The following is a 25,474-nucleotide window of genomic DNA, read 5'->3' as shown; positions in this document are numbered from 1 at the left end:
TTTTTTTTTTTTTTGTAAAAAGCCATTCTAAGAGTAATTGTCCTGAATTCACAATGTAGTAGTCAAGAGATTAGCTGAGTGACAAGACAATTCCTTTTCTTCCAACATGCAATTAATCTCAAATCTCCATACCCCCTTCTTTATTATATGAATTTAATACTCTAATTTTGTGATGTCAGAACATCCTCCTGTCACCCCTCTCTTCCTGTATGCTTATCTGTATTTTGACTGGTTTGCATGTCAGCAGTTCTTTTATATTTGAGCAGATAGTGGAAAAATTCTCAGGAAAGGAGGTTGATGAGAATACTGGTATACTGGAGGAGAAATGTTTTTTCCTTAGTATCCTTTCCACCTTATGCTTGCAAATTGTCTAGAGTATTACAATTCAGTGTTAGGGTTGCCAACATAAATTTTTAATCTTAACATCATTTTACATTTTATTTTATTTTTTAATGTTTATTTTTGAGAGAGAGAGAGAGGGAGACGCAGAAGCAGGCTCCAGGCCCTGAGTTGTCAGCACAGAGCCCAATGCGGGACTCAAACCCACGAGCCGTGAGATCATGACCTAAGTCAAGGACAGACGCTCAACAGACTGAACCACCCAGCACCCCCATTTTCATTAATTTAATCTGATTTTAGGAAAAGTGTTAGCAGTTTAACTTTTCTGGTTTGTTTGTTTGTTTGTTGTTTTTTTTTTAAATAAACCTACTGTAAGAGTCCTACCCTTACTTTCTAAGAGGATCAAAAATGTAGGGGAAGCTTGTAACATCCTGCTTAGAAAGGTTACCTTGAAATAAGAAAATGCATTTATCTTAAATATGTTGAAATTTTAATATACTTCCAGAACAATATACATACACCTTTTATTGGGAGAAGATATATTTAGGAGGCATTGGTTTTGATCCTTTGTATCTGTTGCTATATTGAAACCTCAAACAGTAGAAGAAAACAGTATTGCTAAAATCATAATAATTATTGTTTGAAGAGCATTTGTAGCCTCAGTCATTGCTGCAAATGGTTCATTTTTCTCTATTCTTTGTATTCTTTCTCTGGAAATTCCCAGAAGTGGGCTCAGTTCCCTTGAGTTGGAAGGATTAAAAAACATCTACACCTTTAATACAGGCAAGCCAGTTGATGTAGGGTTACTGAAATTCACCTCTCCAGAATTCTGGCTTATAGAAAAAAACAAGTTTTTTTGGTTGTTGAACACAGGTTTATTGGTTATCTGTGTACTGTGTGTTGTACCCCAGTCTATAAAAATGAGCAAGATGTGGCTGTTAACTTCTTGGAAACTGTCATCTGGAAGGGAGGACAGACAAGCCACAAGGCCATGACCGCAATGTCATAAGTGCTGTGAGAGCCCAGAACAGGTCTCAAGCTAGCTTGCTGTAGTTTTTATAAGCCCAGTTACAACTTGCAAAATTGAACCAGCTTTTCCCTTCTTCTAGATTCTGCTTTTCCTTCTTCAGATTTGTGTGATTTTTAATCTGACTTTAGTATTATTGAGTGAATCTTGAAGTGCTCTCATATGCATTAAGTTGTCCATACCTTTCTGAAGCAAAATAAAAGTTATTTTATACAATAAGACACTGTTTATCTGAAGAGTTGGGTTGATGAAAGAATTTGGCTGGTTGTTCTTGACCTCTCTAAACATATAATATATGGGGTGACAACGTGCAAAGCATTAATATGGTAAAATACCCTGAGTATTAAAAGTATGCTGACTGGTGTTACTCTCCTTTGAATTAAGACATATCACAATCTTGGGGCCTCAGATTCAATATTAATATTACTTTTAGTTTACCTAAAGATGTAGGTTAAGATGTAGTAGTTTATACTAACCCCCAGAAATACTTACATGGGTGTTAACATTTTCAAATACCTTCTAGCAACCAAGCATGTACAGTGTCTCAGAGGGCCAGACATAAATGTTTGGATGACGTCTGCTTCTCTGTTCTCACACAGTCTGTCTTGTGCTCCAGAAGATTTGTCCATGTCTACAAGTAGCTATACAGTACAAAGAAGAGCAAGAGTGCTGTGTGTGTGTGTGTGTGTGTGTGTGTGTGTGTGTGTGTGTGTGTTGGGTGGGTAGTTGGGTGGGAATGGGAAGCCACACTGTAGTAGCAATTCAGCTGGGGGATTAAGTGGGATTTGAAAGAGATTGGGGGAGGAAAGTCAAGAAGAGAACGCTGACCAAAGACGTGGGTAAGCTTCTATCTATGGGTAGTATTTTCTGGGTAATTAAATCATTCAGTATAGGCCTATGAGTTGATTAAATATTTTTTGTGTCCAGGACTAGTTAAATCTCAGATGAGTCAGAAATCTGAGTCCATAATGAAATACAAACTATCTCAACAAAACTTTGTTCATATTCCTTTGCCCATTTCTATTATAACACTGAAAATACTTGTTATGACAGACAATATGTGATTTTTGGAGTTCCTAGGAAGGATAGTGCCTTCTTTTTAAGGGAGACCTTCATTTATTCCGAGCATTTTGTTCAGTGTATGCAAAACAACCCCCATCCCTCCACAAAATTTCCCCAGTAATCTCCCCAGAATACTGGACCCAGTCTATTTCTCACAGTGTATAGCTTTCAAACCCCATGATTTTAGGTGGTAAAGTGATCCTTCTTTGGTTTTTATACTATTTCTAGGACTATAGTACCCATTTTACTCTTAATGTTGGATTGTAGTTTGTTTTCCTTAACCCGTATCACTCCAGAATCCCCTTCATAGAAGATGAGGGGAACATTATAAAATCCCAAGTATTCCTCAGGTCTTTCCAAGATGAAGTTTTAGTTTGATAGCTTTTTACCTTTCTGGTTTTTTTTTGAAAGCACAGTTAATAGCCACACCTTCCCTTTCAATGAAGAGCCACAGGAAGGAAACGCAGATCATTTAAATGTCCCTTGAATGGGGGAGGGTTTGTTTCTTTATTCTAAAGGACCCTCTGACCTACGGATCATGGACAGACATGCCATCTCTAACTTTGATTTTCATTGTGCACTCCTTCCGAGAATCCTCCCTGGACAATTTCAGAAGCAGCCAGCCCCACTGTGGACTTCTTTGCAGTTGTGAAGAAACTGGCAGCCACCTTCTGAGTGATCCAGCCTTTGGAATGAAGTGCAGTTGTCAAGGTGGCTTTCTTCTGTGGATTGCACTGCACTTGGGGCAAAGGGGAAGTGACAGAGGTGAGATGGGGGAAGGGAAGGTTATGACCCATAAATACAAGTGGTCAGACATCCAAAACACGGAGAGCTTTTATTTGTTGGATGCTGAAGGAAAAGCAGCCCATTGGGAAGTCCTGTTGAGCACCTCATTGAAAGTAAACTGCCATGTGTTTACAGGCATGTTCCAGATCTCTCTCAAAAAAATAGGTTTTAGGAAGTTGCAGGTTTTAATAATGGCAAGAAATAATGCTGACTTTCACACCCAAAAATTTCCGAGTTACTATCAGAAAGGATAAGCAGCTGTTGCCATAAATGTCAGGCCACACGTTGCAGTCGCTACTGTATTGCTTGTTCTTTAGCAGAATTTCATCTTCTGAGAACGGTTGCTGCTGTGTGTTCTCCATATGTACCCAGGTATATGTTGAAAGTGTTCTGGTTTTCAGAAGTTACTCTTAGAGAGGTACCTGTTTTACACCCATATGTTGTGTGAGTGAAGTCCCTTTCAAAGCTTCTTCAAGTAAACTGCTACTCATGTTTTCTAGGATGAAGTAGCCTGAGTATCAGGTGTTAGAGGCACATGTGCTGTCTTTCTTAATGAAGGGCTGTGAGAACTTTTTATACGTTGATCTGAAACTTAATCCTAATAAGGAGGACTTCTATTTGGTGTAACGGTAGTTTGCTTAAAAAGTTACACTTCACAAACATTTTTGTTTTATGGGTTGTAGTCCTGAGGAGATCCACATCTTGACACACCTGTAACCCCTTTGTGACATGGCAGCACACAGGTTGGGATGCTCCGTTTTAATTTTTTTTTTTTTTAAACTTGTCTTCTGGTAATTCTTTCATTAAATATACATTGAGCACCTGCTCTGTACCAGTAGCTGTTCTGTGCTTCTGGGCGGAACGTTTAATTTATGTCTAGTTTTTCCCCAGATTTTGAGCCGGAAGACACTTCGGGGGTCTTGTTCAGCAGATGTGTGAGTCCGTCTCAGAGATGTTAAGGTTCTCAAAGGTTCTTTTGCTAACGGGAGACCTGGCACTTGAACCCAGTCCTCTTCTAACTCTTGGATGTTTGCCCTTCGCTATCACTGAGTTACTAAAACACACTAAATTAACTTTTATAAATTGTGTCCTTTTTCAGAATCAGTTTTTTAAGTCCTGCAGGATATATATGGCATCTAGAAGTTGAACATAGGTAAATACGTGTATTTTATTATGAGGCATTCAGTATTATTTTAATCCCTATGGAATATTTCAAGTCCACAGTAATATAGCCCTGTAGAAAATTTACAAAGTATAAAAAGCACAAATCAGAATTAACTGAGTCTTCTGAAAAAGATATTTGAGCACTTTTTTCTCTGACACTTTTATTTTAATGTTTGTTTATTTTTCAGAGAGAGAGAAAGAGCAGGAAAGGGGCAGAGAGTGAAGGAAAGAATCCCAAGCAGGTTCCTCTCTGTCAGCGCAGAACCCCACGCGGGGGTTGATCTCATGAACCATGAGATCATGACCTGAGCCAAAATCAAGAAGCAGATTTAACTGTCTGAGCCACCCAGGCGCCCCTCTTTGACACTTCTAAAGTCATGATTATATATCTAATGTTTCTTGTAAACATTTTAAACATTCAAATAGCATTTTTTTTTTTATAAGGATGTTTTTCCTTTTTTTGGTTTTGCTTCACGTGTATATGGAGAAAGTGTTTTTTTTAACAGACATAAACCAATGCATTCTGATTTTGGTTTAAGACAAGGCACATGAAGGCCATTGCCTGGTTTTTATTGTATCGATTGTTGCTGACATTTTTCCAGGGAGGTATATAAAATTCAGGGTTTCTACATGGTTTCCCATTACAACTCCATTCCTCCAGGCTAAAGACAAATTGAGGTCCAGACACTGGGGTGATGTCTCTAAGCCTCAGATTGTAGAGATGCCTCAATGCCTGCTTGCCACTGTGTAAGGTGGATATTTGGTTGTAAGCCTCAACTAAGCAGCAGGGTCTGGATGGGGAGAGAGAACTATGTAGTTACCTCTCCTTATGGATGGAGGACGTGTAGCTGTCTCAGAGCAGTGATAAGTCAACTGCTTTTACCATTTCTTTCCTTAGCAAAAGGAAATGCTTCCTTCTGGAATCCGGATGAGGAGAGGATGATGAGGAACCTAATTGTGGGTGAGTAATTTTTTTCTTCCTTCTTCCATGCATCTCTGATTGCAGTGATCTGTCTTGCAAGGGTCTGAGTAAACACTAGCTTCTTACTGCATGTGCTCAGAGAAGTAGCTGATGGCAGAAGGGCACTTTTAAAAGGATTGAGGAGGCTGAAAGATGCTTGTTAGAGTGCACCTGGATCCTGCCATGACATCACAGGCGGACCATAAACGGCTCTCCAGAAAGCACAGCAGCCTTTTTTCACCGCTTTCTTAACAATGAGACGTAGATTGGGCTTGTTCTCTATTCAAGCATCCTTATGAGTAAATGTCTATTTTTATGGTAGAGCTGCACTTTAAAAATAGCTCCAATCAGTACGACTCTTTTCCCCCATATGTTAAAAAGTTATACATGAGTTAAAATATCTCAGATTGCTTAAATTCTTCCAGACACCAGGCACTTTCCTTTTTCCTTTTTTTGGGGGGGAGGGGGCAGGAGTGCGGGGGAGGATTAAATACAAAATAAGGACTTTCTGTCTGGGCCTCCTCAACCCTGTTTGTTCTGTGAGACTTTTTTTTTTTTTTTTTAAACTGGTAGCAGGGCTTTTAAACCAAGATTTGAGATTTCTGACTGTTAAAAAATTCATTAATATTTGGCGGGTACAGTCTTCTTCCTGGAGCGATTGTTTATTTTTGTTGCTGAGAGCAATTAGCTAGAACAGTCACAGTTGCAGCTGTTAGATACTATAAGCTCCAGCGGAGATCACAAAAGGCCTTATGCACATTTAGAGTCTGTATTTGGATTGTTTTTAATGGGTGATTCTTCTGGAGTCTACTGTGTTAGCAAATTCGATTGGGTGATCCTGAGCCAAATCAAATGTACAATGGGATCGTCAGCGTGCTGTGCTGATCAGAGTCACTTAAACACCTTGCTATGTGGAAGCCAGGAGGGCTGTGTCAGCTGTATGCAGAAACAAGCTATACCACTCCTTTCTTTCTGAATCCTCTGCATGCAAACCTGAAGACGGTTTATTCTCCAGCATCATGCTGTTTTCTCCATAATTTGTCCTTTGCTTTTACTCCTTATTTGTTGCTCTTGACTTTTTGGGGCTTTTGTGGGATAATCTACATGGGCAGGTATGAGAGGGAGATTCACAGAGCAGTCTGGTGCCTCTGATTTTTATCTTGAGGAAAGAGTGGCTTCTTAGAGAACCTTGGCTCCAGTTTGATACCTGACACTTTCCAACACAGCGGCTCAAAAGAAGGGATTGGGGGTTTCACTGTTTGTAGAGTGTCTGCACTTTTGCCTTTGATTATAGTTTTGATAGAAGAGTGTATATGTGTGTACGTATTTAATAATCCTATTGCTTTAGAATTCACCATATGCTTTTACATATGTTTTCACATTTGAATCCTATAATAGCTTGTGAGGCTGGGGATTCTGTATTGTCCCCATTTTACAGAAGAGTAGGTAGTCTCAGAGTTAGTGGGTAGCCAGCCACCTGCTTACTTTACTGTAGCCATTTACCTTGGTGTAAATAAGAAAATATATATTTTCTGTATTTTACTGCTAGTGTACTGAGCTACAGCAGGTTGATGGGCTCTGCTTTATTTTAAAGGCTGTTAGAGATTGCTTTAGTGCCCAAGACTAGTTTACAGTGGCTTCTCAGAAAGGTAGAGGAGAAACCAGGATATGTTTTTTTTTCATCTTTATTTGGAGAAATAATTTGGGAATACCGGATGGTTTTGGTAATTGTATTGTAAGTGGGAATCTAAAACATGCAATGAAAGTTTGTTTCCTTCTGGCTAGCATAAATTAATTAGGAATCATTACATTTTGTTGAGATTTAGACACTTACATGAAGATATTTTTAGAGCAGCCTTTCAAATGGCTATTGATTGACCAGATGGCAATCTGTTTGATCAGCCAGCTTCGATCTGTTACTAGGTCAAGTGGAGTATTTTTTCTTTAATCACACCCTCCCTCCAATAGAATTTGTCATATAATTGTAGAGGTATGAACACTGATGAATTAAAAATTAATCTAGTATTATTTTTGAATAAGCTCTATGCCCAACATGGGGCTTGAACTTATGGCCCTGATACCCAGAGTCACATGCTCCACTGACTGAGTCAGCCAGGTGCCCCTAATCTATTAATTTTAATAAATTTTTCCGTGAAATTTTTATCTCTTTGGGTGACTTTATTTTTCAGTTTTATTATAGTCTCCTACTAAACTATCATGATTTGAATTGAACACACGAAAATGTCAGCAAAATACAAGACATTGTCCTCTCTTCCCTTCTGAATAAGATTAATTGTAATATGAATTATTGATGGGGCAAACTTGTTTACACAAACTTCTTGAGACCATTTCTTATGTTGTTAAACCTTTTGGAAACCTAACCAGTGTATAACGGCACGACAACCATTAGAATGAAGTATATTTATTGGACAAAGATTTTATTAATACTCATATTTGATTATGAATACATTGGAAGGCAGTGTGGTAGCATTATCTTGAATAACTAAAGACTAAACAAAGATGCTGGTAAGTGAGAAAAATGGATGTGGAAACATGGATCGACAGCTTGGCCAGAATGCCCAGACGGAGGAGTGAGGACAACGCTCTCCTTTCTGTCACAAATGAATGGAAGCCCTGGGTTGGGGGGGTGGGGGTGAGGTTGTGCTGGTGAATCAGTGAAAACCCCCATAGGAAGACTTCCTGATGGAATTTAGCACAGTGATCCTAAGATTTTGAAGACCAGACAGCTGGCATATTATTAGTCTCAAAGTAAAGCATCAGATCTTAACTGAAACATGTTTCAAACAAACTGTGACACTTACAAAATGTTTTGTCTTCCACAGTGGTTCTCAAGCTCCGGTGTGCCGGACACTCACTTTTGGGCTTACTAGTTTAGGGGCATTAATACCTGAGTCTCACCGCTAGAGTCTGGTTCTTTGGCTCCAGGGCAAGACCCATATGGGCTTCATAGTGCAGGGAGGTTTTTCAGCCAAGATAGAAACATCTTGGTATAATGGTTAATGAGCCGTAGAAGATACAGGAATGCAAGTTATTCCTACTCTGGCTCTTTCCTCTTCCTTTTTGCTATATTCTTTTCAGGTTCCAAGAAGCCTGTGGTTGTCTGTTCCTACCTCATTTTTCACCTAGAAAACTTATATTTGACTGCGTATTTGGGCCAAGCACCAGGCTAAACACTTTGTATGCAGTATCTCAATCTTAACATCACAAGAGAAGTTCTCTAATAATCCCTGTTTATCAGAGGAATAAAAGGAGATTTAAAGAAGAAACTCGGGGTTCCTGGGTGACTCAGTTGGTTAAGCGTCTGACTCTTGATTTCAGCTCAGGTCACCATCTCATGGTTTATGAGGTTACCTGCCCCCCCCCCCCCCCCATTCAGGCTCTGCACTGACAGTGTGGAACCTGTTTAGGCTTCTCTCTCTCTCTCTCTCTCTCTCTCTCTCTCTCTCTCTCTCTCTCTCTCTCTCCGCCTCCCCCACTTGTTCTCTCTCTCTCTCTCTCTCAAAATAAATAAACATTAAAAAATACAGAGAAGTTGGGGCGCCTAGGTGGCTCAGTCGGTTAAGTGTCCAGCTTCAGCTCAGGTCATGATCTCACAGTTCGTGAGTTCGAGCCCTATGTCAGGCTCTGTGCTGACAACTCAGAGCCTGGAGCCTGCTTTGGATTCTGTCTCCCTCTCTTTACCCCTCCCCTGCTCACTCACTCTCTCAAAAAATAAGTAAGCCTTAAAAAATTAAGAAGTGTAAGTGTGTGTGTGTGTGTGTGTGTGTGTGTGTGTGTGTGTGTGTGTATAAAAACAAGTAAAGTCAGTTGTCCAAGGACTACAGTTAGTAAGTTGAGTGAGGGCTACAGCTCGCTGTAGTCTTAATAACACTGTTTATTGTGATGGTTAATAGTGGGCAGCCATGTTGGAAATAACTTGATTTTACCCTAACATGAGGTAGTTTGGGTTTGCTGCTGCAGATACATCTCCTCTTGGAAAACAGTCCAGCTGGGGTAGGGGGTGTATATGTATGAAGGCCATAATATATAGATAGGTTTGTTCGTGTTTTCACTCACTTTCTAGACTGGGAAATTACTTAGGGTGGGATGTTTCTGTGATTTGGCTTAGTGTTTTTTTTCTTCTCTGTCCACCATAGCACCTTGTACGCTATGAGCAATTCAGCATACTTGGAGGATAGATAAAGGGGAAGAATGAAGTTTGAGGAGCTGTTCCCTACTCAGAATTAGAGTCAGTGTGAGACCTAGTTTATTCCTTAGTGTATTTTCTCTATCAGGAAATTAATGCTTATAATATCTGTGTTGTTTAAACATTTCAGGTTTGCTTGCTTGTTTTGAGGGCGAGTCAGGGTTGGAAACAATACCCACATTGTAAAATGATGACTCCAGGGAAAGCATGGGAAAGGAATTACAGTGCTCCGGCAGAAAGTGCAGGTCCGTACTCCCAGGGACTTGCTCTACACGTTTTGTTTCTCTTCTCCTTGGATAAAAAGGCCATCTAAATGTGAATGTTAGGGATATGAGAAGTTAATGTCTTTTCTCCTGAACAGTGTATAAGATGGTCCTATGTCTATATAGTGTGTGTATTAGTAAGAATGAGGCAGAAATGTGAAGAGAAGTTGAAATGTCTTTGGCTGTATTTCTCAGGGGTCCCAGGTGGCGTGGTATACATTCATAAACACAAGATTTCACAGCTCTTCCCCTTTTTATGGAAATATTATGGTGTTAATGGTAAGAAGAGTAACCTGGCCTCTTTGAATTTAAGTAATAGAATATTCCCTGCTTAGGGTTTATAGCTTGACTAATGTCATTTCTTGACTAAATCCAAGTCCTGAGAGAGTCATACAAGAATATGAGGACGTTAAGTATGGTGTCTTAGTTTAGGCTGCTCTAACACAATACCATAGACGAGGAGGCTTATAAACAACAAGTGTATTTCTCATCATTGTGGAGGCTGGAAATCTGAGAGCAGGGCGCCTGCATGGTTAGGTTCTGGTGAGGGTTTTCCTTCATATCACAGACTGCCAGCTTCTTCTTGTGATCTCACATAGTGAAGGGAGAGCAAGCCAGTTCTCTGGCCTCTTTGTATGAGGACAATAATCCTATTCCTGAGAGTCTACTCTCATGATCTGATTATCTCCCGAAGACTCCACCTCCAATTATCATCATACTGGAGATTAGATTCCAACATGTGTATTGAGTTCTAGATTGAATGTGGACAGATCTCTTTCTGTCTCCTGTTGGACTCTCAGCATATAAAACTGTCTTGTCATAGTGGCTTTCTTCTCTTCAGTGTCAGCCATGACCCAGTCATGAGTCTGGGCATTTCATATGAGTTGTTGCTAATTTCCATGATAATTCTGAAAGGTTCATTATATTATATCCCCTTTATAGATAGGAAAATCCAAGGCTTGAGGAGACAAACCCTGGATAGAAGAAAAAAAAAAGTTTTAGCTTCTTTCATTATTGCTAAATAAAATGGATGGGTAAATGATAAACTATTGTATTTTTTAATTTTTAAGTGTATTTATTTTGAGAGAGAGAGAAGGGAGGGACAGAGAGAGGGAGAGAGAGAATTCAGGGAGAGAGTGAGCAAGCAGGGCGAGACAGAGGGAGAGAGAGAATTCAGAGAGAGAGCGAGTGAGCAGGGAGGGGGGGGGGGGGAGAGAATTCCAAGCAGGCTCCATGCTGTTTGGGATTCAACCATGAGATCAGGACCTGAGCCAGAATCAAGAGTCAGATGCTTAGCTGACTGAGCCACTCAGGTGCCCCAAATTATGAATTTGGTAACTAAAGTATGATCTGGGGAATCCGTTTTGGGACTGGAACTCCAATTATTCCCTTTGTTGTGAGACATGCACCTCTAACAAATCCGGAAGCTCGCAAGCTTTAATGGAACCTAGTTTGGATTAAAGTCTTTATTTTTCTGCCTTCAGAGACCAGAGAACATTTGTTCTTTTGGTGGTTAACATACACTGTTGTCCTCCTGCTTTCTGTGTGTAGAAAATTATGTCAGAGCAGTTGTGGGTATTTCTGTTTTTCATGTTTCTTATTGGTCATGCATGCTTTGTACCTGTAAGGAGTGCATAAGCCTGTGGATTAGTTGGTATAAATGCCTTCCTTTGGCAGGTGAGGAACTTGGGTAAAAGAGAAGTGATTGGCTTGACTAATGATGAGCACTTGCTATGTGATTAGAATTGCAGACCTCCAGGTACCAGGCCATAATTTAGAAACTGAACAGTATCAGGTGAATTGACACTTGGAAATACATTTTGTGTTAGCACTCACTATCTAAATTGAAGTGCATAAAAATGGAAGGTATGGGTTCTTCTAGAATGCACAGTATCTCAGGCTGCGTCTGATTACCTACCATTACCACTCTTCCCCCTTCAACATCATGTAATTTTGGTTCCCAGATTAGACTGCTAATAAATTATTACAGTACACAGAGTAAGGTATTGGACTCTGTTCTCTAATGTCACACTATTCTAAATATGGTCCATGGATCTGTGGGGAACTTGACATCACTTGGGAACTTGTTAGAAATGCAGACATACTGTGTCTCTGCCCTCCAACCTACTGAACCATAATCTGCATTTTTTGCAGCATTACCAGGTTGCACATTAAAGTTAGAGAAGGAAGTACTCTGAGACAGTGTTTCTCAAATATGAGCATTCCTAAGATGGACCTGGAGAGCTTGTTAAAACACAAGATTGCTGGACCCAGAGATTGGTTCAGTAGGTCTGGGATGTAAGCATTGGGAGTTGTCCTGTCTCTGCATACCTTGCAACAGTGGTTGGCTGGCTCCTGGTGCTGCCAAGCATTTGGATGGCTGAACTCCATGGAGTTAAGAACCTGCGTAGCCATTTCTCTGGGTACTTTTACCAAAGACTGAAGGTAGAGTCCACAACAGCTCTACACCAACTTAATGTAAAGTTACCCTGTGAAGGACTGAGGTTGATGGAAAAGTGTTCCGTGGTCACTGTGAGAAGGGAGTGTGTGTGTGTGTGTGTGTGTGTGTGTGTGTGTGTGTCTGTATATTCATATATAAAGATAAACAGAACAGGGAAATAATGTTTGTACAGTTTTAAGGAAGCCACTGAATGAGTTGGCCAGAAGCATTGCCCTCTTTATCTGTCTAGAAGGGAAAATTACATATCTCAGCTTTTCTAAGGTTCCACTTCCTTCTAAAAATTCTGATAATTTCTCATTGCTCCTCTTGCCGAGGACGACAAACACTGATCAGAACTCAGCAGCCTACATGGCCAGCCAGTCTTTCCTTTTTGAATCGATTTAAGGCTGATCTTGTGCATGGAGGGTTGGCTGCTTCCTACTTTGCCTCAAGGTGTTTTCCTGCATTTATCCATTGCGAGCCTTGGTACCTTTAAGGCTTATAAATGACTCAGTTGATCAGTGTGGTCAGGAAGTAGTGAGCCCCACCCTTGTAAGACTGCTGAATTTGCAGGGACATCGATGTTGGATGGGTTTTAATAGGTATGTTTATATTCATCTCAAAAGGAAAACTCCTGGAATTTATAGTCTTGTTCGTATCATGAAATTTTTAAAAAGCATTGGCAATGGAAAATTCACACACACCCCCAAAGTAAATTTTTCTAAAGAATTCTTTTTATGCAACATTTAAACCATTGTTGATCTTCCTTGGTTGGCATTGAGTTGTTGGTATGTCCTAATGAAAGAAAAAAGTTGCTTCACTACTTGAGGGTGTGATACTCGCAAACTTTGCTTTTTTAAATTTGTAGGTGAAGTTTGGGTATGTGGGGGTTTTGCTCATTTGCCCTTAGTTTTCCACTTACTTCTGTAATAATACAAGATGACTCATTGTAGATCTATAAAGTAGCTGCTAAGAGTAGTATTTCCTATATGACAGGGATCAGGATTTTAAAATTCATGCTCCCTGTCATTTCTTTTGTTTCAATTCTTTGTGCTTTTGGAACAAATAATTGAAAGTTGGAAGGTTATTTTCTGGGAAATAGGAAAAAAACGGGGTTTAGTGTTCATTTTGGGCATGGCATAAATATGCACTTACTATATTACAGGAAATTGTGGTATCACAAAGCCATCAGGTAATTTGAGAAATTTTAGCTGGAAGGGGCCATGGGATTAGAAGACAACCAGTGTTTCATCAAGTATCCACCATTAGCCGAGTGCTGTGTGAGGCCCCTCACAATTCCATAAAATGAGTTGTTGTGCATTCCAGTCTTATAGCTGAGGAGATACAACCTTGAATAAATTCCCAAGATTTATATGCAGAGCTGAGGTTTAAATTTGGATTTGAACATGGAGTCTGGAGCCTACCTCAACATGCGCCTTATTTTTTTAAAAGCTAAGGTAAAACATATATGAGTCCATGCAGCTATTAAAAATGAAAATGCTGTATGCCTACCTCAAGGTTTTAAAGTTATAAAAGTATTCATAATCTTGGGAAATAGATAAGGCAGGTGCTAATGTTGCTCATTTATAGGTGGGATTGGGGTGGATACGTAAGAATCTGAACCTCAGCCAGGCAGAAGGGCTTGTTGAACTTAACAAGATTCGTAAATGGCAGGCAGATCTGGTCAAATATTCGTGTGGACTCCAGACCTGATAGGCTTTCTTGGAAAAGTTGTCAGCACAGTGTAGTATGTTACAATCCTAAATGTGTTAATAGTTGGGGATCTACTCTAATAATATTTAATATCCATGGCTTCAGAACTTAGTTTTCTTAGGAAAAAGTTTTGAAATGCCCTGCCCCTTTAAAAGTTAACTATTCTTTCCAGTGGATTGATTATGCTTACTATAGAGGTTTGTTCATCTTTTAGCTTATGTTGCTAGTTAATGTTCACCTCATTAATTTTTGTTTGCATAAAAAGGTCTTACCATAAGACCATTTTTATCGTCTTTGCTTGAGAGACATTTGGAGTTTGAAGGCAGTGACCAGTGTGAGCACTTGTGGCTTTGGTAGTGAATATTGCACTGGTGGGTTTTTTCCTCCTGCAGGGTTACTTTGCTTTTGTTATGACCTATCAGATCTCCATGTCTGGCTTTATCTAGTCATGTGCTCTTCCTGTCTGGTCAACACAGGCTTGGGAAGTGACTTGTCGACCCTGCCCTGAGAGCCTGCTCGAGAGGATTGGCAGACTCTCCTGGTCCTGCTGTGAATCCCTCAGGCTTGTGAGGGACGACAGATGGTTGAGCTAAACTCGGAGCCACCCCTCTACATAATGATGAAAAATGACCAGCCTCCTGGTAAGTGGAAATCAGAACCCATGCACCTTTAATCCTGACAAACAGGACATTGAAACAAACACAAAGTGGAGAAGAGAGAGAAAAACCTTTCACAGGTTACCAGTCTGTTTTTGTTGATACTCTCTGTACTTACTAGTAGGAGATCTTCACATACGTACTTTTTCATCTATATATTCACTACACAGAGACTAATGAGACCAAGAAATAATCCTCTGTGCCTTTTTGGGTATAACTAAACTCCGTAAATGCCAAAGATGTGAGTCAGGATCCAAGTAGGGTTGCACAGTTGCTCTCTGGGACCTGCTATGTTCCCAGCTCCTTCCACGGTTGTCTGCCTCTCTGGTAACTCGTGCAAAATCATGGCTGTGTGTGGCCCTTGTGGCCCAGGCTTTTGTGCCTGGCCTCTGCTAATTGGACCATTGGTACCTGACTCAAGAACAGCTAATGTCTAGTCTAGCCAGTGAGTGACTTGGGCCTGTTGCAGAGTGGAAGCCAGTTGGTAGAGAGCAGATAGGCGGACAGCAGCTGAGTCCCAGTAATTGCGGCTGCAAGAGTGAAGATTCTTGAACATGTCTAGTGACTTCAGCTCCACTTACTGTCTCCCTGAAGCATGTAGTCAAACTCTTGTAAGATGTCTGTCTTCCTCATTACCACTCATACCTTATGAGGATACTTGCTGATGTGAACTGACCTCTGTGACACCATGTCCATGGGCACTAGAGCACAGCACAGCACGCAGTCAGAAAGCTTGGCTTCCATGCCAGCTCTACCCATTTCTAGCTGATGAATTCGTGGGTGAGGTTATCACCGCCTGAAGCATCAGTTTTCTTTCCCTATAAATTGAGATAACAGTACCTGCCTCAGAGTGTTAGAAGAATTAATATATAACAGATGGAGCCCTTAGCATAGTACCTAGTACCCTAGTACATGGTATGTGCTCAAGAGATGTTGGATGTCGTTGTTACTGTTGTTGTTGTTGTCGTCGTCATTATCACCCAAAGACTGATGAATATTCTTTGCTGAAAGACTATGAAGTGCCAGGGCTGTTATTGTTCACTTCTTGTCCACTGGTATGATTCCTTTCCTTTCTCTTTTCTTCCCTTCCCTAAGCCCCTTAGAACTCTATTGGCCTGATTTTTGTCCACAAACCTGAGGCTGTTTTTGACTGCTCCTGTGAGAGAGAAACATCTAGCATGCAAAGGAAATCCCAAATCCCATGAGTATCAGAGGGATGATTATACCTGGATAAAACCATATTTACATGATGCCTTCCATAAATACATGTACAGTTTACATGTCTCTCTGCCAACTCATTATAAAAAAGGGAAGGATTTTAATGACATTCTTACATATTTTCCCAAATAACTGTTGGTGTTCACTGAAATACATAAACATGCTACAATATTTTGACCATATCTCTTATCCTTTGATGACCAAGGCTCTCTAGGTTCTCTCCTGCTGGCACCTGGACCAGGAGAAGAAGGTAAGCAAAGATGGTCTTTTATCTCTGGACTGTTCACCTTTGGCTCAGTGCCCCACTGCTTATGTGCCGGAAAGAGAGGTAAAAAGTAATTATTAAAGAGAGCGTCCCCACTGTCAGCACTGTGACCTCCTTCTCTGGCAGCCAGCTTTCTAAACAAGCATCTTAATATTTCAGCAGATGGTGCCAGGGTTTGTTAAAGCAGCCTACAGTATTCCCAGGTCATTCCCACATTTCTGGATTCTTTGTAATTAGCTCGCAACACGGGTGAAAGTGAGCTCAGATGTAACCTAAACCCGTGGAGCTTGGAAAAAGAGAAGCATGTGGTGAGAGTAGCCGGGTAATCTTGTTTGGCTTTCAGGGAGTTGCCCCAGAGGTGAGCTCTAGAAGAGTAACAGCAGCTAGAAGTCATTGTATCTTTGTTCAGTGGTCCATCCTGGCTGCCCATTTGCTTCCAGATACAATTCAGGTATTGATTTTCATTTATAAAGTCCTTTGTCATTTTTGTCCCCAGACTAGTTTTCTTGAAAATCGACTCTCGCTCCTTGGTTTATTATTAGTTCGTTGTCTCTGTTCCTACATTTTTGTACAAGCGTTTGGGATCTCACATAAAAGGTGTTACAATTTTTTACACAGATAAATAGGTTCTTAAAATCTTGTAAGACTAAATTTAAAGTAAGTGTTTTACCATATCAGGGTCAGTGATCTTATTTTCCTAATGTTACAGCTGTTTTCTTTGTAGAAGGAACTCTTTTCTTCACAACCCACTCTGCCTGAATAATGCTGGGCATGTAACTATTTCTTTATTGATTTGTATGGCATAGCAACATCTACAGAGACTTCCAGTCATTTGAGGTAGTATCTTCTATCCCCTTCATGTTGTGACTGGGTGAGGCAGTGTTGGATGGCCTATCAGGCTCACAAGCAACTCCACAGATGTTTTAGGCCCAAGAGCACTTTAAAAGTAGGAGTTGTTATTATATTCCTAATGATACGAATCATAGATACAGAATTTAATGACATCTCTTCTTCCAAGAATTTTCCTTTTATGACTTAGAAGAAAGTCAAGAAAGATACCTTTCCCTTCTGATTTTTCCCCCCTAGTCCACCTTTGTTTCTGTTTCTGACAGCAACTATCCTCTTAGCAGAAACTTTGCTCAGTAAAGATTGTTAAATACATATTAAAAACCTAAGTACATATTAAGGACTTACTGCTACCCAGGCACTATTAAATGACTTACATTCATTTTTATTCAGTTATGATAACTCCTCATGTAACTAGGATATTATTTGTTTCATAGGTGAGGACCCTGAGATTACCTAGGTAGTGAATGGTAGAAGTTCAAGTCCATCAGACTTTAAAAGCCTTTCAACAGAGACTGAATGGAAAGAACTCCACAGTTACTTTCCATCATGCCCCCTTGCCTAACTTTTCTTTTTTGACCGTTCCTAATTTTGTTTCCTCCTTATTTATGGATGCAATAGACCCAATAAACGCTCTATACTGTGAAGCAGAATTAGGAATGAAATGGGGAAAAACATCACATCTGAGTTAACTACCTTTTCAGATGTACGGTTTTTACCCAGGAAGAAATGCTCTTTAGGAAAACACAGTCAGAATATCAAAGATGAGTTAGAGTGGTTAATGAGAATGAGAAGCGCTATGGTATCTAGGGTCAGAAAATACATATGACTCCTTCTCCTTTCTGCATGTGGCAACAATATCTGGGTGTTACTTTCCTTACCAGAGGGGTTATTTACTATCAGAGGAGTGAATGAATTCTTTGAAATGAGGCCCCTGAGTGGTTAGCTGTTCTTCATCCTTATGATCATCTTCTGTCCTTGTAAGTATTTGCGATTTCTCCTCACAAGGGCAGACTTGGAAAGCCTTACTGACATTTAGAGGGAAAATACCTGATATTCTAGCCTTGGTACTTAGGATTCCCCTCCTGAATGTTAAGCAAATTCAAATAGCAAAGGTACTCCTAAGGAATCCTTTTTGGCCAGATGGATCAGGGATAAATTTCCAAAATTAGTGCTGCACAGAGAATTCTCTCTCATGGACGAATTATTCTCCCCTCTCTGAGGACCATCTGTCTCATGGGCAGAAGAAAAATAGGCATCTGTTCAGATCTGTAGGGTTGCCATTTGGACCCATTCCTATAGTGTTTCCAAGTGGAGGGTTGGGTTGTCTTTGGGCCAACCCAAAGCCTTAAGTGCTAGGGTCTTTTAAGTAAAGAATTATAGAATTAAGACAAAATAATTTTGATCCAGAAACTGTTTTTGTTGAGCAAGGATTGGTGAATAATCCATCTTCTAGACCAGGGATCTACAAACTTTTTATGTAAAGAGCAAGATAATATTTTAGGCTTTGCAGTCCCTATGATCTCTGCCATAGCTACTTAACTCTTTTATTGTAGCACAAAAGCAGTGGTAGATAACACATAAATGAGTGGTCATGGCTGTGTCTCAATAAAACTTTATTTACAAAAACTTTATTGGTCAGCAAGATTTGCCCAGCAGGCCATAGTTTTTGTCAACCCCTGTTCTAGACCCCAGGAATTCAATATATATAGGAGATTTTTCCATCACAGGATTCGGGTTCATGCAGTGTAGTTGTCAAGGCTGATGTTGTGAAGTTTATACCCTTAGATTTGTAGATTTGGTAATGGCAATTTTGCCCTCCACTTCTGTGTTATTCACTATTTATTGGAGGTCCTGATTATTTGGAAGTAATTTCATCATCAACACAAGATGACTTCAAGAAGATCTCTTGCTGATGTTGGCCTCCGAGAAGAGCACCAGATGCCTTTGAACATCAGTCTGAACACATCCATTTGAATATGCTGCTTCTAAACTGAATGTGACTAGTTCAATCCTGGGACACCATTGGGTATGCTGAATAAGGTCAATCATACTGAATAGACTTCCTTTACTTCTAGACTTTGCCTCCATATGGGTTGGAGTTCTTCATCATAAAACTAATAACTTCCTTCCAAAGATGCTGTGGGTGGTTCGGCTTATCACAATCACAGTGATGGATGTGGGCCCAGTAACTCTCCCATTTTGGCTCTGAAAGGATACATTGAGGGGGAAAAGCTGCAGATGTGAGCCACCAAAATAAACACACATGTGTCAGAACTGATGCTTCCTGTTTCTTGGGCTTAAATTCTTTACATCTAGACTGATGGCTAACTGTGTAGGCAAGTGAATTGGAAATTGTTTACAAGCTAGAATGTGAATACCAGTCAAATATTTCTGCATTATTTTGTGTCATTTCCTCTCTGTTTTCCATGGGAAGGGGTTGTAATTGTGCCCATCTGAAAATTCTGCTTTTACTGCCCAATTTAAAGAGACACTGCCTTGTTAGACACAAGCAGCATTTGCCTTTTTAGTTTTCATCAGGAATGTGTAGTAAGGGACAGGTACTGACCTCTTTGCTACTGAAAGGCAGTATTCATATTTCTGTATTGGTCTTAAGACTTAATTTTTTTTGGATGAGTCAAACAGCTGGGCAACTACTTGGGTCCCACTTAAACATCTTCTTGTTGGAGGTAAATGGAAGCCTCAGATACCTATAGTGCAATTATGTACCCAAGAGCTCAGTTTTACTAGGTGAATTCACTGTCAACAGAGAAGAATGAATGAGAAATAAAGAATGTAAGGAATAGTAGTGAGAGGGAAAAGTACTGATATTTTTTTCCCATCTTATTCCTAATCCAGAGAACTATAAGCTTCCAGATACCATTAATTGATGTTAATGGAGTTTATATTGTCTTGTGGAAAATGGTACATGGAGTCCTCGCTTGCTTGTTAGAGTCTCATTTATGTATTATGTTAACTCACCTTCTCCTACTGACATTTTTGTGATGTTTTCAAAGGGACCAGTAGCTAGGGTTGCTTTCTATAAGCAGAGGAAGTAAGAGGAAGAGAGTGGAGAAAATTATATGGAAATAGTTTTTTTCCCCTTAGTATTTTCTTTAGAATTGGAGGAACCAGGGGCACCTGGGTGGCTCAGTCAGTTAAGCGTCTGACTTCAGCTCAGGTCACGATCTCACAGCCCGTGAGTTTGAGCCCCGAGTCAGGCTCTGTGCTGACAGCTCAGAGCCTGGAGTCTGCTTTGGATTCTGTGTCTCCCTCTCTCTCTGCCCCTCCCCTGCTCATGGTCTGTCTCTGTCTCAAAAAAAAAAAAAAAAAAAAAAAAGAATTGGAGGAACCAGTGTGAAAAATAAATCATATATAAATGAGTAAATTCAGTAGTATTAGCTTATTATGGAAAAGTTCACTTTTTCATGTGTGAGATTTTAGGAGTTTAATGAGATCTTCTACAACTTTTTACGATAATGAGCAAGAAAGACAAAAAGGCAATTGCAATACAGAATGGTGAGGGTGAGTGTATCAGGGTGCTGTAGAGTAGCAACAGAGAAGCTCCTAACTTAGACTTGAAGAGACAGATCTATCTTTCTGGCAGAAGTAACATATAAGCTGAAGCTCTGAAAGCAGTGAGAGACATGCCATGTACAGAGTCTGGACTGTCTAGAGATCAGGAAAAAACCCACATGAGTTACAAAACTTTCCAGTAGTTTATTTTAATGACAGAATAGGGACAAGGGAGAGAGTAATGAGAGGCAAGACTTACCGATATGAACAGAGGCCAGCTCTTGATAGGTTTTCTATACTATGTTTAGAAGATTAGGTTTTTTTCTAGGGCCAATGGGATACCTTAAAAAAAAGTTTTAAATGGGAGTGATAACGATTAAATTTGATCGTTACAAAAAATATGGACGAGGGGCTGGGAGGAGGATATGAAGAGAGGAGATCAGCTATACCATTGCTGTAAAGCTAATGAGAGATGATATCCAATTCTAAAACCTATCCAGTTAGGAATTAGTGGCCATAGAATCTTTTTAAAAATTAGATTCAAAATCAGAGCAAAGGAACGGTAGGGGTTTTGACTGATGATGAGATCTAACTTGGTTGTGTCTTACACTCGTTGTTAATTTGTTGAGATGGGGAATAGAGAGGGCAAAACAGGGTTAGGGGAGGAGGTGAGTTAATGGTGTATTATTAAAGCCATTTTGGGAGGAGACCTAACTTGAACTTAACAAGTGTTAAGTACGTGGAGAGATGGAGTAGGAGACAGGCTTGAGACTGAGTCAGGAATGACCATGAATGCTCTGTGGGAGGTCAGGTCTGCAGGTGAGGAATAGTGGTAGAACCTGAGCTGTATTTCAAGAAGATCCTGAGTACTGGAAAACGAGTAGGAGACCAGGTGGCCTTTGCATGAGGCCAAGTGTAAGGGGGAGAAAAGGCCTGTGGATGGAAGGGTAAAAGTTGATGGAGTTTGGCAGTGATCTGGAAGAGGTCAGTACAATTCCAAAGCATATCTTGTTAGCACTCTTGGCCCAATCCCATCTGTATGGTTTTACCTTTATACTTCCTTCTTCGTACTTACATCTCCACTAACCTGGAGAGTTTGCAATTTGACCAACATGTGAGTTTCATTTTTTGTGTGTTATCCTGCTATTTATTCATCTGAAATGCCCTGTCTCACCTATCAAACCCTGTTGAGCCTGGAAGGAAGAACAGGATTTCAGTAAGAAAAGGGAACTTTTTCCTCTTCCCAAGCTTCACTCCAAAAGCTACCTTTTGCATCCTCGCTTCTTGGCCTGAAATCTGTTGTAGCCTATCCTGGTTACTGGTTTTCATGCTGGTTTTCTAAGCTTTAAGCTCATTGACATATGTCTTGATTTGGTCATGTCTGTTTTCTTTTCACCGCACCTAGTAGTTTCTCAGTGAAGATCTGCACGTGCTTATTAGAGTCAAACAAGTTGGGATTGAACCTATATCACTTATTCGCTGTGTTATCCGGAGCAATCTATTTCAAAATCCCTCTGAGCCTCAACTTCCTCCCTTGTAAATTAAGCATAATAAAACCTACTTACAGATTTATTGTGAGGGGTAAGTTAGATCATGAATATCCAGTACTTAGTGTGGAGTTTGATGCATGACAAGCTGCCACTATTGAGCGCTAGTGCTGATATCATTGTGAATCTTAGTTTATAAGGAGGCGCTTCACAAAATGATTTCTTCTCAGTAAGAGAGGACACCTAAACTGATGGATGTCCCAAGGTTTAGGAATGAGAGGATATTCAAATGGCGGAGTCTTCTAATTTTCCTGTACTTCTAGAAGAGCTAGCAGATACCTGAAACTTATCAACAAGAGCTTTGTGGAGAAGAGATCTACAACCATGATAAACCCATCCATGTTTTACTTGGGATTAAAGTCAGATAAAAATCCCCCCTCTCACCACCTTTTTAATATACTAAATTATAGAATGAATCCTATTCCCAGATCTGGGAAAAATCATCTGGTTCCATATCACAAAGACAAAGAGCCTCAATTCTTCCCTTCCACCTTGGAAAGTCGGTGTCACTCAGGAACTTCTTAGAGGTGCCCTAGGTAAGTAATCTACCAAAAACCTTAGCAAATCTGATGATGAGTGAGTTCATCTGAATTTGTTTCATTTAAAAAACAGCTAACAGTGATTATTTCTATTTAAACATAGCTATACTGATTCTTAAAGAGGTTCTTAAAGAATCAGCTGTACTGATTCTTTAAAAGAGGTTGATTGCGTGGATTTTTCTATAGGCTTTTTCTTTATGTTTCACTCCTGTGCTGCACTAGAAAAGGTGGACTTTGCCCCGTATGAGTAACTAATAAACTTTCCATTATAGAATCCAAGTTACAAAATCCCCTTTTCTTCTACCTGTTGGATAAGGCAAGTTCACGGAAGTAATGAGTCTACAGTCTGTATTTTGCTCTTATTCCCCATGGATGTTTTTGTGTGACGTAATATCTGTAGCTACTGCCCACATTCCCCAAGTTTAGCATCTAACACCGTTATGTTGAAGTGAAATCTGTTTGTGGGTTTAATCCACACAGGCAGCTTCCCATTATAATAAAGCTTTCGCAGTTGAGCACTACTGATCTCCTGTGTTCTTGAAAATGATTGGTGATTAAAATCACCCTTTTTGCAAGCAGCTACCCACTGCTGCTCTCCGCAGAGAATAATAAACGACCATACACAGAAATATTAAGATACCATTTAGACTATTAGAATTTTAACCACTTCATGTGGCTGAGGCACAGGGGCCTTTTCAGCCCCGAAGATAGTTATCTCAAAATTGGTAACAGGCCTGACTTAACTCGGTGCTCCCCTGGGGCTCAAGCTGCCTCCTGCAGTGCTGTGTGAAACTTAACTATAATTTGTTGTGACTGATCCCTAATGCTAGTGTTAACAGTGGCTACTTGCCATGAGTAGGAAAGTGAGAGTAAGTGTTGTTTATCCAGACAAGAAGTGATACCAAAATGAGAGTGGAGGTGTGATTCTAATTTGCACCTCCATTTCATTTGCCCGGAGGAACTACATTTCTTTGTCATTATTTCTGAATATATATAGTGACAGGGGAAGGCTTACCAAATGCACTGCTAACAGATGTGGCAGTCACACTTCTGTGCAGCCCCTCATTTGGTTCATTCATGCTTTCTTCGGATCACCATGTGCTTCGGAGGAAAGACCCATCCCAGAATTGCCCAAGATACCAGCCAAGTAGGGAATAGGAGTAATAATGCCAGTGAGCATTTTGAAACCTATTCATTGCCCTGTATCTTCTCTATTAGTGTAATATGCTATATTTTACACAGCACTATGCGAAATATCCTTATGATGGAAAAATAGGAAATAGTGAAGAGTATGTGTGATAGGAAAGGTAGTAAAAGTATTTGACGCTTTCAGTTGTCCTATTCCAAAGACTTCAAAAGCTTATTCCATGGAATGCTACCCTGCAAAATGTTGCACTTTATGAAAAAGTGGTAAAAGGTTTAAGATTCAGAATACATGCTGGAATGTTAAAGGCTCAGAGAAATTCTGCAGAAAAGTATTCCATTTAACTTTTACTTAACTCTGTACTTCCTATGCTTATTTTCTCAGAAAACTTATTCCCCCCACTTAATGAGTCACGCTTTTGAAGATGCCAACTTGTTCTGATTGTTAGGATAGACATTTCTTGTGAAACATGAAGCCATGAAATGGCTTCTGTGGCCCTGCATCCTTGGACAGACCAGTAGTATGTTCTGGTGCCTAAGCTAGGTGCAGAGGTTTTTCAGTAAGAATGTTCAGGGCATTGACATCATTATCGTATTACTGTATTATGTATGTATGTATTTATTTACTTATTTATTTATTTTACTGTTGCAATCGACTTTAAACAGCTCTAGCCTAAAGAAAACCAAAGTGTGAGTTCAGGAATATAGTTAGAATCAAGCAGAGACCACTGTATTTCTCTCTCATGCAGTTGAGGAGGAACAGGGGACAAGTCCTGCTAGAAACCTAATCTTACCAGCCGTGGGAGGCTTCACTCATCAAATACTGAGAAATGCTTTTACCCGGTAGTTGTACTTACTATTAGAAAGCCATGTTGGAGGTTTTCAGGCAAATTGAGACGTTTCTTCATTTCTAGCACTTTACCCTATATTGTGGAACCAAAGCTTAGAAAAAGCACAATCGATTAATGCCATGCTTCCCTTTGTGACTTTTAGCAGTATCTCACAAACACGTACCTGGAATCAAATAAAGAAGTATTGTATGAAAAGAACTGCACTACAAACTGAGCCGCATTGCCTTGTAAGAATGCAGGGCTGGAAAATGTATTTCCAGTGAATCAAAAGCAGCTCTGGCTTCAGTGGCCAGCACTTAATCACTTTAGAGTATGACCCACATAATTGTTTTTTTTTTGTTTGTTTGTTTGTTTGTTTGTTTTTTTTTTTTACTGTCATATGGCAGACCTATCACCCCAACATTGTATCAGGGAGCTGAAGAATAAACAGCCTACCTAGTCAGGTCTGGAGCTAGGAAACAGTAACGCCTGCAGTTTTGTTCTGGTTGCTCTTTTGAAGTTTGCACCTCAAGGTACTGCTTTGTGAAAACAATTAATTTCAAAGGAGAGTGCTCAGGTGTAAGTCACTGTTAAGTCAAGGATCTCTTTCAGGAGCTTGGGGAGACATGGGCACGGATTATCCTGTTTGCATGTATGAACAGAAAGTTGGGCAGGTGTAAAAAGAACTGCCTTGTTTTTCCCAAACTTAGCCCCTTGCAACATGAAATCCACACTGGAACAGGGACAGGATTAAGCCTCTCTCAGTAAAGCAGGTACGAGGGATATTCTTACTTGGACAGAAAATTGCTGTACAGGAAATGAACACATTTCACACTCTGCGCACATGTTCTGCATTAAAGAACTCGGTGAACAGAATGCTATGCCAGGCACATGCGGGCCTGAAGATCTTTGAGGGTCTGATGTTCCCTGTGATAGAGCAGTTCTAGGAAAG

General features: G+C 40.1%; 1 protein-coding gene across 2 annotated transcripts in view; it reads left to right on the top strand.

The window, feature by feature from the left end:
• ELAVL2 (ELAV like RNA binding protein 2) overlaps nt 1–14,651 on the top strand; it is an 84,480-nt gene extending 69,829 nt beyond the window's left edge. Inside the window, exons 6-8 of one of the 2 annotated variants that reach the window (XR_007455774.1) lie at nt 3,020–3,193; nt 5,277–5,339; nt 14,439–14,651. Coding sequence is in view for 1 of the 2 variants with exons in the window: in XM_049621965.1 (XP_049477922.1) it covers nt 3,020–3,080 (61 nt within the window). In the remaining variant the exon portion in view is untranslated. Of the gene's footprint in view, nt 1–3,019; nt 3,313–5,276; nt 5,340–14,438 lie in introns of those variants that run through there. The other variant, XM_049621965.1, reaches the window with a different exon arrangement.
• Nucleotides 14,652–25,474: the final 10,823 nt, after the last annotated feature.

The sequence above is a fragment of the Panthera uncia genome, chromosome D4 (genome assembly GCF_023721935.1).
Source record: "Panthera uncia isolate 11264 chromosome D4, Puncia_PCG_1.0, whole genome shotgun sequence".
Classification (NCBI taxonomy): domain Eukaryota; kingdom Metazoa; phylum Chordata; class Mammalia; order Carnivora; family Felidae; genus Panthera; species Panthera uncia.
The sequence above is the reverse complement of the archived record's forward strand: the minus strand, read 5'-3'. Positions and strand labels throughout refer to the sequence as shown.